The 12,069-nt window shown below is 44.1% G+C and overlaps 1 protein-coding gene across 1 annotated transcript in view; it reads left to right on the forward strand.

Moving 5' to 3' along the window:
• Positions 1-12,069, forward strand: part of LOC115462111 (E3 ISG15--protein ligase HERC5-like) — a 178,594-nt gene that overhangs the window by 50,305 nt on the left and 116,220 nt on the right. Inside the window, exons 9-10 of the mRNA XM_030192148.1 lie at positions 482-573; positions 1,703-1,762. Of these exons, the coding sequence (XP_030048008.1) occupies positions 482-573; positions 1,703-1,762 (152 nt within the window). The remainder of the gene's footprint in view (positions 1-481; positions 574-1,702; positions 1,763-12,069) is intronic.

The raw sequence follows: 12,069 nt of genomic DNA on the forward strand, positions 1-12,069 counted from the left end.
AAAATAAAAAAATAAAATACATTTTTCTGCTTTGGAGCCTCTTTGATACCCCCTGTCCTATTGAGACTGCTAGAAAGTGTTGTGGTTTTTCATGTGTTCTATTCAACTCCTAACAAGACCCCAACTGATCTACATAAACTTAAATTAGGCCTATGGCATTGGCATGAAAAGCATTTATGAAACTTTAAAATGGAGCCAATGAGACAATGATATAAAAAGTCCATTACATAAAGCCCTTATGGGGGAAGGAAGCAAAAGTGTTGTAACTAATGAGACCCTGTGTCCAGTAGTTGAAGAGTGATGTGTAGTAGAGTACGCTCCATTTGCAAAAAAAAGTCTTGCTGACAAATGACATTCCAGACCTTGCTTCTTGGCCTAAAGCCCCCAGTCCCCTGTTAGAGTGGTGGTCTATATTTACAGCAAGACATGAAGACCTGCTGGATGTAGAACTTCATTTTTTGACTCTTCTATTTTTCTGCAGAACCCAGATACAAGGATTGCAACTGTGGAAGAGAATATGGTGGAAAAATGGATTGCAAATGGGAATTCCAAAAAGTTGCGGAAAACCAGAGAGTAAGTTCCTGCGCTTGTGTTTGTACTAATAAAATATAATATACTTTATGACATATTTCTTCTGGGAGCTAGAGGACATCTGCAAGTGTTTTAAAAGTACTTTGGTAGAAAGAGAGCGGAGTGGACAACATACAGAGACCTGCTGTTGAAGCCGGCATGGTGCATTTCCATAGTCTGCAGTGAAAGTGCAGAGGGAGGCCTCCTGTAACTGCTGCTGCTGCCTTCCAGGGACATTCCTCTCCAGCTGTAAGCCAGTATTCCTATGAGAAAATGGAAACCACTGAAAGACAATGACCTCTTGTATAACAGGCAGCAAGCTGTGGCAGAGCCAAGCATGGGAAGTGTGGTTAGAAGCACAGCAGTGGAGTTCCGATAACCGAGAGGGTCATCAGTTGGCTCATTTTTATACCAAGATTTGCTATCCTGCAAATCAGAAACTATACAAATGTAGCAAAGCAGACAATGTGAAAATTGCCTTCTTCGGGGCTCTTACTCAGTGGCATGGTATCTACCCAAAGTTAACCAGGTAGCTTATTGGATTAACTTTAAAGACTCTGATTTATGTGCATAAATTAAAATAGCACTGACTATTGGGATATGGTTAGGCCATACGCCTGGCACTCCCATCTCTGCTCCTAGACTTAAATGCATAACCTTTGGCTAGACATTTGAGATATGTGGTCAAAAGTTATACAGACAGCAACTCGGGAAATTTCAACCCAGTACCTTTTCTGGGTAACTCCTAAAGTTCTCAGACAACATACTTTGAATGTCAGCCGCCTTATATTCATATACTAGGATTTAAGATAGTTCTCTCAGGAGATAACATTATAAAACAATAAACATTCTCAAATGTGATATCTGTTCTGAGAGAATCATCCAGAACGTTTCCAGTTGTACTTTTTTGCTCTTTTCAAGTCTGATTCTTTTTCCAGTATGACTTTCATCTGTAGCCTGAATGTAATCTGATAAGAAATTTTTTCTTGGGTTTTTTAATCCTATTTTGTTCCTTTATTAAAGCACATACCTTTTGAGCTTTCACATCTGAAGTCTGACTAGAGCTGTGTAGACTGACAAGTTGATAATATCTGATTTTGTTCTGTTTTTTTTTTATATTTTTAAATTCTAGGCAAATTGACTTGATTTTCTCTTCTGTGGCGTGTGTCAATGGAAGTTTTTTGATACAAAGGTAAGGTTGTCCCCCTTTTTGAGTTAAATTGTTGAAGGCAAATAATGTCCTAGAGCTGGATAGAAGAAATTTTATAAAATTCTGTGCAGAACTGCTATAAGCTCTAGCTTGTATAGTTACCAAGTTTGAGGTAAAATTAATCATATGTATGGTAACCAAGGCTTTTTTTGAGGGGGGTACTGAGTACCGGCACCTTTTCCATTGTCTGCTAAAATCGACCCATGGACCCCAAGTTTAAATGAAAGAGCTTAGACCCTACACACCAATTCTGCCTTGTCATAGATTCTTTGACTGGTTGCAGGGTCCTGGCTATTGTAGGATGGGTGATCACCCCACCCTTAAAGGGTGGCCTAGCATTTGAGTACCGGCACCTTTTTTGCTAGAAAAAATGCACTGTTGGTAACAATGTCAAAATAAACAGTAAGACTTACAGGTGGATCCAAATAATTCTTAGAGATTGTAAAGTTACTTAGGTAAGCTAATACTTTATTATAATGCCTACAGTTCAGAAAACCAATGAAGCTAGATCTCAGGATAATAAGTAACATAGTAGATGAGAGCATATGAAGGCTTAAACGGTCCATCCAGTCTGCCCAGTATGGTGGTTAGGTTGTAACTGCCACTCCATGCAGGTTACATGTTCACATTTCAGAAATGTAAAAAATAATTTCACTGCACCTTGAATACTGTGTGCAAGTCTGGTCACAGCAATCTCGAAAAAGATATAGTGGAATTAGAAAAAGCGATGAAAATTGTAAAGGGGATGGGATGACTTCCGTATGAGGAAAGGCTAAAGAAGCTAGGGCTCTTCAGCTTGGTGAAAAGACAGCTGAGGGGAGATATGATAAAGGTCTATAAAATAATGAGTGGAGTGGAATGGGTAGACGTGAATTGCTTTTTTACTGTTTCCAAAAATACTAGGACTAGGGGGCACACAATGAAGCTACAAAGTAGTAAATTTAAAACAAGTCTGAAAAAATATTTCTTCACTCAACCTGTAATTAAACTTTGGAATTTGTTTCCAGATAATGTGGTAAAAGCAGCTAGCTTAGTGGGGTTTAAAAAAGGTTTGGATAATTTCATAAATCTATTACATTTTTTTGAAGGGGTGAACAAATACGTGGATAAAGGAGAGCCGGTTGATATTGTGTATCTGGATTTTCAAAAGGTGTTTGACAAAGCAGTGGCGTAGCTACGTGGGGCCTGAGGGGGCCCGGGCCCCCGCAGATTCGCCCCTGGCCCCCTGCTGACGACCCCTCTCCCGCCACCAACCCTCCCCCACCATCGCCGCCAGCCCCGCTACCGCATGATTTACCTTGATTGCTGGCGGGGATGCCCAAACCCCGCCAGCCAAGAGTGTTCTTCAGCGCTGGAGTTAGTAAACTCCGGCACCTTCATTCAAGGAAGTTCGTCTGAAGGATCAGCTGGGTTTGACGCCTTACGTCCTGCACCGTGCATGTAGCCCCGTGCAGGACGTAAATGCGTCAAAACCAGCTGATCCTTCAGACGAACTTCCTTGAATGAAGGCGCCGGAGTTTACTAACTCCAGCGCTGAAGAACACTCTTGGCTGGCGGGGTTTGGGCATCCCCGCCAGCAATCAAGGTAAATCATGCGGTAGCGGGGCTGGCGGCGATGGTGGGGGAGGGTTGGTGGCGGGAGGGGGGGGAGTTTAAGAGTGTCGGCGCGATCGAGCGGGGGAAGGGGGGTTGCCGGAGGGAGGGAGGCGGCTTAACAGTGCCCCCCCATCTCGGGCTCTGGCCCCCCCTCCTGGCAAGGTCTGGCTACACCCCTGTGACAAAGTACCTCATGAAAGACTCCAGAAGGAATTGGAGAGTCATGATATAGGAGGTAGTGTCCTATTGTGGATTAAAAACTGGTTCAAGGATAGAAAACAGAGTAGGGTTAAGTGGTCAGTATTCTCAATGGAGAAGGGTAGATAGTGGGGTTTCTCTGGGGTCTGTGCTGGGTCCGCTGCTTTTTAACATATTTATAAATGATCTAGAGATGGGAGTAACTAGTGAGGTAATTAAATTTGCTGATGACACAAAGTTATTCAAAGTTGTTAAATCGCGAGAGGATTGTGAAAAATTCCAAGAGGACCTTACTAGACTGGGAGACGGGTCATCTAAATGGCAGATGACGTTTAATGTGAGCAAGTGCAAAGTGATGCATGTGGGAAAAAGGAACCTGAACTATAGCTACGTAATGCAAGGTTCCATGTTAGGAGTCACCAACCAAGAAAGGGATCTCGGCGTTGTTGTTGATGATACATTGAAATCCTCTGCTCAGTGTGCTGCGGTGGCTAAGAAAGCAAATAGAATGTGAGGTATTATTAGGAAAGGAATGGAAAACAAAAGTGAGGAGGTTATCATGCCTTTGTATCGGTCCATGGTACCACTGCACCTCGAATATTGTGTTCAATTCTGGTCACCACATCTCAAAAAAGATGTAATGGAATTAGAAAAGGTACAGAGAAGGGTGATGAAAATGATAAAAAGGGGATGGGACAACTTCCCTATGAGGAAAGGCTGAAGCGTCTAGGGCTCTTCAGCTTGGAGAAGAGATGGCTGAGGGGAGATATAAAATAATGAGTGGAGTGGAATGGGTAGACGTGAATCATTTGTTTACTGTTTCCAAAAATACTAGGACTAGGGGGCATGTGATGAAGCTTCAAAGTAGTAAATTTAATACAAATCAGAGAATGTTTCTTCACTCAATGTGCAATTAAACTCTGGAATTCGTTGCCAGAGAATGTGGTAAAGTCGGTTAGCTTAGTGGAGTTTAAAAAGGGCCTGGACAGCTTCCTAAAGGAAAATCCATAGACCATTATTAAATTGACTTGTGGAAAATCCACTGCTTATTTCTGTGATAAGCAGCATAAAATGTATTGAGCTTTTTTGGGATCTTGCCATGTATTTGGGACTTGGATTGGCCACTGTTGGAAACAGGATGCTGGGCTTGGTGGACCTTTGATCTGTCCCAGTGTGGCAATACTTATGTGCTTATGTACTTACGTACTTGAGTCCATAAGCCATTGGGGAAAATCCACTGCTTATTTCTAGGATAAGCAGTATAAAATGTACCGTTTGGAGATTTTGCCAGGTACTTGTAACCTGGATTTGCCACTGTTGGAAACAGGATGCTGTCCCAGTATGGCAACTCTTATGTTCAAAACAAGTATCACCTGGCCATCCGCTATGTGGTATAAAAAATCATCACTGCAACACGGAATAAACCTCCCATCCCCAAAACATACAAAATAGTATGAAAAGCCTACTAAGCAATGAGTCTTGACTCATATGACCCCGCACCTACTCATTAAACCATGAAACACTACCCTGTAAAACCCCTGTCCCTCCCACCCAATCCTTGAGCCCCTAAAGGTCGATTATACTCTACGGTCTGTAGCTTGAAATCTGTTCAGTACTTGACTTTGTACTTTCAGGGAAAAGGCCTTTTATTTTTTTAAAGCCTTGAGGAAAAGATTCCCGCGCAGCCTGCAGTGAAATGGTCTAACTGCGATTCTGCTTTCCACAGGGAATTAGCATAGTTACATTTCATTTGCGTACTTATTGTGAATATGATGTGTTAGAAGTCCAGTACCAGGATGGGGAAATACTGATTTACACCATTTATTATGTATAGAGGAATCACATAAACTGATAAGAAATATAGAAAATGAAGGCAGATAAAGACCATAGGGCTTATCCACTCTGTCCATCCATACCATCAGCTCTCCCTTTCCGTCCCTAGAGATCCGATGTGCTTGTCCAGTATTTTCTTGAATTCAGATACAGTCATTTTCTCCTGGGTTGACCAGTGTGCAGCGTGATTTAACTCCTACCGAGGAGCTGTTCAAGGCATCCACAGCCCTTTTCCGTAAAGAACTATTTTCTTAGATCACCCCCGAATCTGTCCCTTTCATCTTCATCCTATTCCTCCTCATTCCAGAGCTTCCCTTCTGTAGAAAGAGACTTGCCTCCTGTGCTTTTATACCATGGAGTCATTTGAACATTTTTGTCATATCTCACCTCTCCTGTTTTTCTTCCAAAGTATTTATACTGAGATCTTTAAGTCTGTACCCGTGCGCTTTATGATGACCACTGACCATTTTAGTAGCTGCCCTGTGAACCAACTGCATCTTTTTGAAGGTGCACTGTTCAGAACTGTACACAATACTCCAAATGAGATTTCACCAGAGGCTTATACAGAGACATTATCATCTCTTTTATTCTGCTGGCTATTCCTCTTCTCTATGCACTCGAGCATCGTTCTGAGTTGTACGAAATAAGCAAAACACAAACATCAAAAACAGACAGGGCTTCAATTTGCTCTAATTTTATCCAGCAACTGCCACAAAATCCACCTGTTGCCATGAAATGTATTTTTCACTGTGAACCTGTGTCATTCACAGCTACCTCCCTCCTCACAGCAGACTTGGCCACTGTTATTACCTTCTGCACCCTCAATTACGGCTTTCTTTTTTCCATTGCAGCTGTCAGCCATTACTCTCATCCTGACCCAGAGCTCTTTTAATTTCCCTCCCCTTCTTCCCCCCCCCCCCCCAGCTCTTCTGGTTCCTCACATTCAGAACCAGGGAATTTCTTCCTCTACCCCTCCCAGCACCCTTACAGACGATATGCTGTCCCTTCTGTTGTTTCAGTGGATCCATGTGTGAGCCACCTCTGTCACTGCTGATTCTGCTGTTCTGTTTAGTTTCAACAATTTTTATTGATGATACGGCATGTTAACATGCCAACAAACTGGTACATAGTACATGTTAAACAAAGACAAAGTGATATTCCATCATCAAGATTTTTTCATTTTCTCCCTACCCCAACTTACGCTGATAACCCACCCCCCTCTCAAATTAGACACAGTACTGTTAATTAAAATGACTTGGCAAACCCTCAAAACCTCCAACAGGTAGCAACCATACTGTATTAAATTACCCAGCTTCCCTCACCAGCCCCAATTTATTCTCCTTGAAACGACAAATGAGAAGAGGTAGGTCATACAGCAATTAAATTCTAATAACTGGCTATGAATACCATGCCCCCCCCCCCCCCATCCCACCCACCCCATTCCCCCCTACGTGTATGCCAGCCTTACAAGTGAGGTACTACATGAAATCGAGACACACCCCCACCCTACTAAGAGAGGAGGCGAATAACCCCCCCCCTTACCCACCACACCCCATGATTAAATGACTTAAGGTGCGTATGTGAACTAACACCAGGCTCCCACCCCGTGCCCCTCAACTAACTGCTGTCGCTGTTCTGTTTAAAATGAGAGAAACGCAGGATCAACAACAGAAGAGGAGATTCCTAAGGGAAAAAAACATACCCACAGACACTTCTGCTTTTTTTTTTTTTTTCTTGGATACATTTTTTGACTAAAAGACCACAAAGGTTCTGGGTGAGAGTGATGCATGCTGAAAAAAACTCTTGTGGATGCAACTGAAAGTATGCATATTAGGAAACCACACATGTACAGTACTTTCAGCCGCATTCAGGGTACGCATTGTTTTGCAGACAGCCAATTTCAGTGGGCAGAGCCTCAGTTGCTGTTTGTTTAGTTGTGTAGTAAATCGTGTATCATTGTAGTAGCTCTTTTTTGAACTGCTTCCATATTCTCAATCTGCTTTCAAAAGTATGGCCAGCAGGAGGAAGTGACGTCACCGTCGGGGATGGAAGCCTGAATCCAGAGCTCCGTCGGGGCAGCGAAGAAACTTGCGCTATTTCCTGGTTCCCTAACCCCCGAGATCGGCGGTTTTGAGGCGAAAGATACAGAGAAGTAATGGCGACACGAAAACGGCTGGAAAAATTCAAGTTCGCCGCGACACAGAAAAACGAGGCGGCGAACACGAGCCGCTCCCAGCAGAAAGTTAAAAACAAAATGGCCGCCGCGGATTCTGGCTCCGAAACGGAGGACCCAGCGGATCATCTGGAAAGTGATACCGAGCTGACTAAACAGGAGGTAGCGAGGTGGTTTAAAGCCTTAAAGGCTGAAATGTCGGCGGTCCGGAAAACTATCCGGGAGGCGGTCACAGACATCCAAAAAGAGGTGAGAGAGATTGGAGGAAGGGTGGAGCAGGTGGAAGAAGGGCTGGAGCACGTGGAGGGAGAAATGGAGGACCTGCGCACTGCTCTCACGATCGTGCAAGCTGAAAAAGCAAAATTGCAATTAGAGGTGGAGGATCTGGAAAATCGCTCCAGAAGGAATAATTTGAGATTTAAAGGGGTCCCAGAAACAGACCAGAACAAAGACTGTGCACAGGTGATTCGTGAAATTTGTGCCAGAATATTGGACATAAATAATGAGGGGCTGACCAATATGGAGGAATCTGAAATAAGATTTGATCGGGTACATCGAAGTCTGGGGCCCAGGAGAGACCAGCAACCTAGGGACATTGTTGTATGCTTCAAAGACTATACTATCAAAGACAAGATATGGAAGAAAGCCAGATCCCAGGGTGAGTTACTCTGGGATAATAACAAAATTTTGGTGTTTCAAGACTTAGCGCTGGGAACTCTTCAGAGGCGTAGAGCATTTAAAGACTTGACTACATATCTCCAGCAGTCTAATTTCAGATATAGATGGATCTTCCCATTTGGCCTCCAGTTTACAGCGGAAGGTATCACCAGACGAGTGGTTACGCTGGGAGAGGCTTGGAAGGTTCTCACAGAGCTGGGATATACAAACCTGCCTCCGGCAGCTTCGGAGGGGAGATCAAGTATGTCAGCAAAGATAAAAAAAGAGTCATCTTGGCACAGAGTGCGCCCACGAAGAGAGGATACTTCACAGCTATCAACAGAGATTAAAGTACCCTGAATGGACGCAAGAGATATACAGGATTTCAGCTACCTCATGGGTTTCATGGGGTATTGTTAAAGAAAATAGGGTCTGCAGTTGTGGGGATTGTACTGGAGTTGTTATAGGATGTCTATTTATTGTTTGAACAGGTTCTGGGAGTTAAACAATTTGTGAAATATGGGGGGAGGGGTCTGGGAAATGTTGTTGTGGGGAAGAGGGTGATGAGCTCCGGCGGGGAGTGATTTCCTCATTACTATTGGCTGGCGGCTACTGGCTCAGCCCAGCAGGGGGGGAGAGGGGGGGGAGGGAAGGGGATCAAGGGTCTACACATTGGGTCATGGAATGTTAATGGTATGAACTCTCCACAGAAGAGAAATTTGATACATAGGGAATTGCAGAAACTTAAATGGGATATTATATTATTGCAGGAAACACACATTCAAAAGAGGGATGTACACCTACTTAAACATAGGGGGTATAGTGACTGTATCTCACACTGTGATGCTAGAGGGGGCAAGGTGGGAGGATTAGTGATTTACATCCGTAGACACATCCCACTAGTTATAGAAGAAGTATATAGGGATACTTTGGGAAGGTGCCTGGCGATTAGGGGTCAGCTGTATGGTAAGGAGGTGACCATAGTAAATATATATGCCCCCAACTCGGGACAAGGAGAATTTTTTACTCGGATAGGTAAGGAGCTCTTCCAGTTCCAGAAAGGGGGGATGATCCTGGGTGGGGACTTTAATACCAGCATGACATCAATGGATCATTCAAAGGGGCTGATTGATAAGTCCTCAGCACACTGTACACAGTTAAAATCACTTGTCTCTGATTTAGATTTAGTGGATGTATGGAGGCTGAGACACCCAAGCCAGCGGTCCTATACCTTCTTTTCTCATTCTCAGAATACTTACACAAGAATTGATATGGTATGGTGTAGCCGCCAGTTGTGGGATCAGGTGGTTGATTCACATATAGGGTCCATCTCTACTTCTGACCATGCCCCCGTAGAGCTTGAGCTCAAGGGTTTGACAGAGGAAAGGCGCCAACTCTTTTGGAGATTAAATGAATTGATTCTTGGGGATAGTAGGGTGCGGGATGACATTCGCCAGGTCATTCAGAATTATATGTTGGTGAATGACACTGGCGAGGTTTTGGATGGCACATTGTGGGATGCCCTAAAGGCTGTGGTGAGGGGTCACTTCATTAAATGGGGAGCACGGAAAAAGAGGCAACGGGAAAAGAGGGAGTTGGACCTACGGGCACGATTAGCGAAACTAGAATGTTGTCACCAGGAGGGACGTTCTGGGATAGTCCTGGAAGAATTAAGACAGTGTAGAGCAGGACTAGAGAAATTGCAGGTAGAACACGTGGAGTTTTTGCATACGAAACTCCAACAGAAGTTTTATGAATTCGGAAATAAATCTGGACGGATGTTGGCTCATCTTTTGAGGCATAGACAAAGGAGCCACACAATAACAAAAATAAAAGGGGCGGGCGATAAGATGTACTATAGAGATGGAGAAATAAGGGATCAGTTTGAAAAATTCTATCAGAAGTTATACAGCAGTGAGAGGGGGGTAGGGGGGGAAGAAATCAGGAGGGGTTTAGGAAAGCTGCATCTCCCAAGGTTATCAAGTTTGGAACGTAAACATTTAGAGGCCCCATTTCGTCTTGAAGAGATCCAAAGGGTGATTAAGGGTCTCCAAGGAGGAAAGGCGCCCGGCCTGGATGGGTATTCTGCTAGGTTTTATAAGACATTTGTGGGGGAGGTGGGGCCCTTGTTGCTGAGGGTTGGGAATGCATGCTTGGCTGGCCAATCATTGCCGGGGAGTATGCATGAAGCGGGGATTTCCTTGCTTTTGAAACCAGGAAAAGATCCGGCGGTGTGTGCCTCCTATCGCCCCATCTCGTTAATAAATCTAGATGTTAAGATCTTATCTAAAGTAGTAGCTGATAGGTTAGGAAAGGTCCTGCCTTCTCTGATTCATACTGATCAATCTGGGTTTGTCATGGGGCGGCAGGTGGCGGATAATATTAGACGCACCTTACATGTTATGTGGGCAGCCCAACAGAGGGGGATTCCAGTGGCCCTTTTGAGTACGGACGCCGATAAAGCGTTTGACAGGGTGGACTGGCCTTATTTATGGGAAGTTCTGGAACATCTGGGGTTTGGCCAGGGGTTGATAGGATGGATAAAACGATTATACGAGAAACCTGTGGCAAGAATTAAAGTAAATGGGGGATATACATCTGTTTTCCAGATTGAACGGGGTACCAGACAGGGGTGTCCGCTGTCACCGTTGCTGTTCGCTCTCTCGATTGAGCCCTTAGCTCAGAGGGTGCGTGAATCGGTTGACATTCCAGGAATAATGATAGGTGGCTTTGAACATAAATTGGCATTATTTGCTGATGATGTATTATTTTTTGTAAACAACCCGGGACTGCATCTTCCCATATTGATGACAGAGCTGGAGGAGTTTGGTAGGCTTTCGGGCTTTAAGATAAACCATGATAAGTCTGAAATGATTGGGGTGTCTATAGCACAACCTAGGATGGAGGAGATTTCTCGAAACTTTCCTTTTAAATTAAGGAGGGATAATATTAAATATTTAGGAGTCCAAATACCTGCTCAGATTTCTCAGATATATCAGCTAAATTATATACCGTTATTCCGGCAAATACGTAAAGACATGGAGGGCTGGACGGGAAAGTGGCTGTCATGGTGGAGAAGGATAGCATCGGTTAGGATGAATGTATTGCCCAGACTTTTGTTTTTGTTTCAAACATTACCGGTAGCAATCCCTGGAAAGGAGCTGAGATCCCTACAGCAAGCTATAGTGAAGTTTGTTTGGGGGGGCAAGGCTCCCAGGCTTAGTAGGAAGCTGCTCTGGCGAGCGACAGAGTTAGGTGGGAGAGGGGTTCCAAACCTTGAATGGTATTACTGGGCAGCACAATTGAAACTTATATCCATGTGGGGTCAGGAGAAATGGTCAGTGGTGGCACACATGGACCAGGAGATGGTGCAGCAACATAATCTGCAGTCAGTAATATGGGCATCTTCAGCCTACCCTACTATTGGCAGGCTTACTACCAATCCGTTTGTTGGGCACTTGTTGACACTATGGGGTTCCCTTAGGGCACGCTTCTGGAAAACTAGGAAAACATCTACATACGCTTATATTCGGGGGGAACCCACTTTTAGAGTGGGGTGGGGAAATCCGGTAGCAAAGAGGTGGGCTGAGAGGGGCATATTGAGGTTTCGAGATGTATTGGAGGATGGGAAAATGAGATTGTTCACAGAACTCAAGGAAGACTATGGGGTTTTGGATAGGGACAGATTCTTCTACTTACAGGTCCAACATTACATTTACACACAAGGATGGTTAAGAAATGATCCGGAGGACTATGAAGTACTAGAAAATATGTGGGGCTCACTGGGAACAATGAAGGGAGTCATATCCCGGTTGTATAAATTTATAAGGGG

The sequence above is a fragment of the Microcaecilia unicolor genome, chromosome 2 (genome assembly GCF_901765095.1).
Source record: "Microcaecilia unicolor chromosome 2, aMicUni1.1, whole genome shotgun sequence".
In the NCBI taxonomy this organism is placed as follows: Eukaryota; Metazoa; Chordata; class Amphibia; order Gymnophiona; family Siphonopidae; genus Microcaecilia; species Microcaecilia unicolor.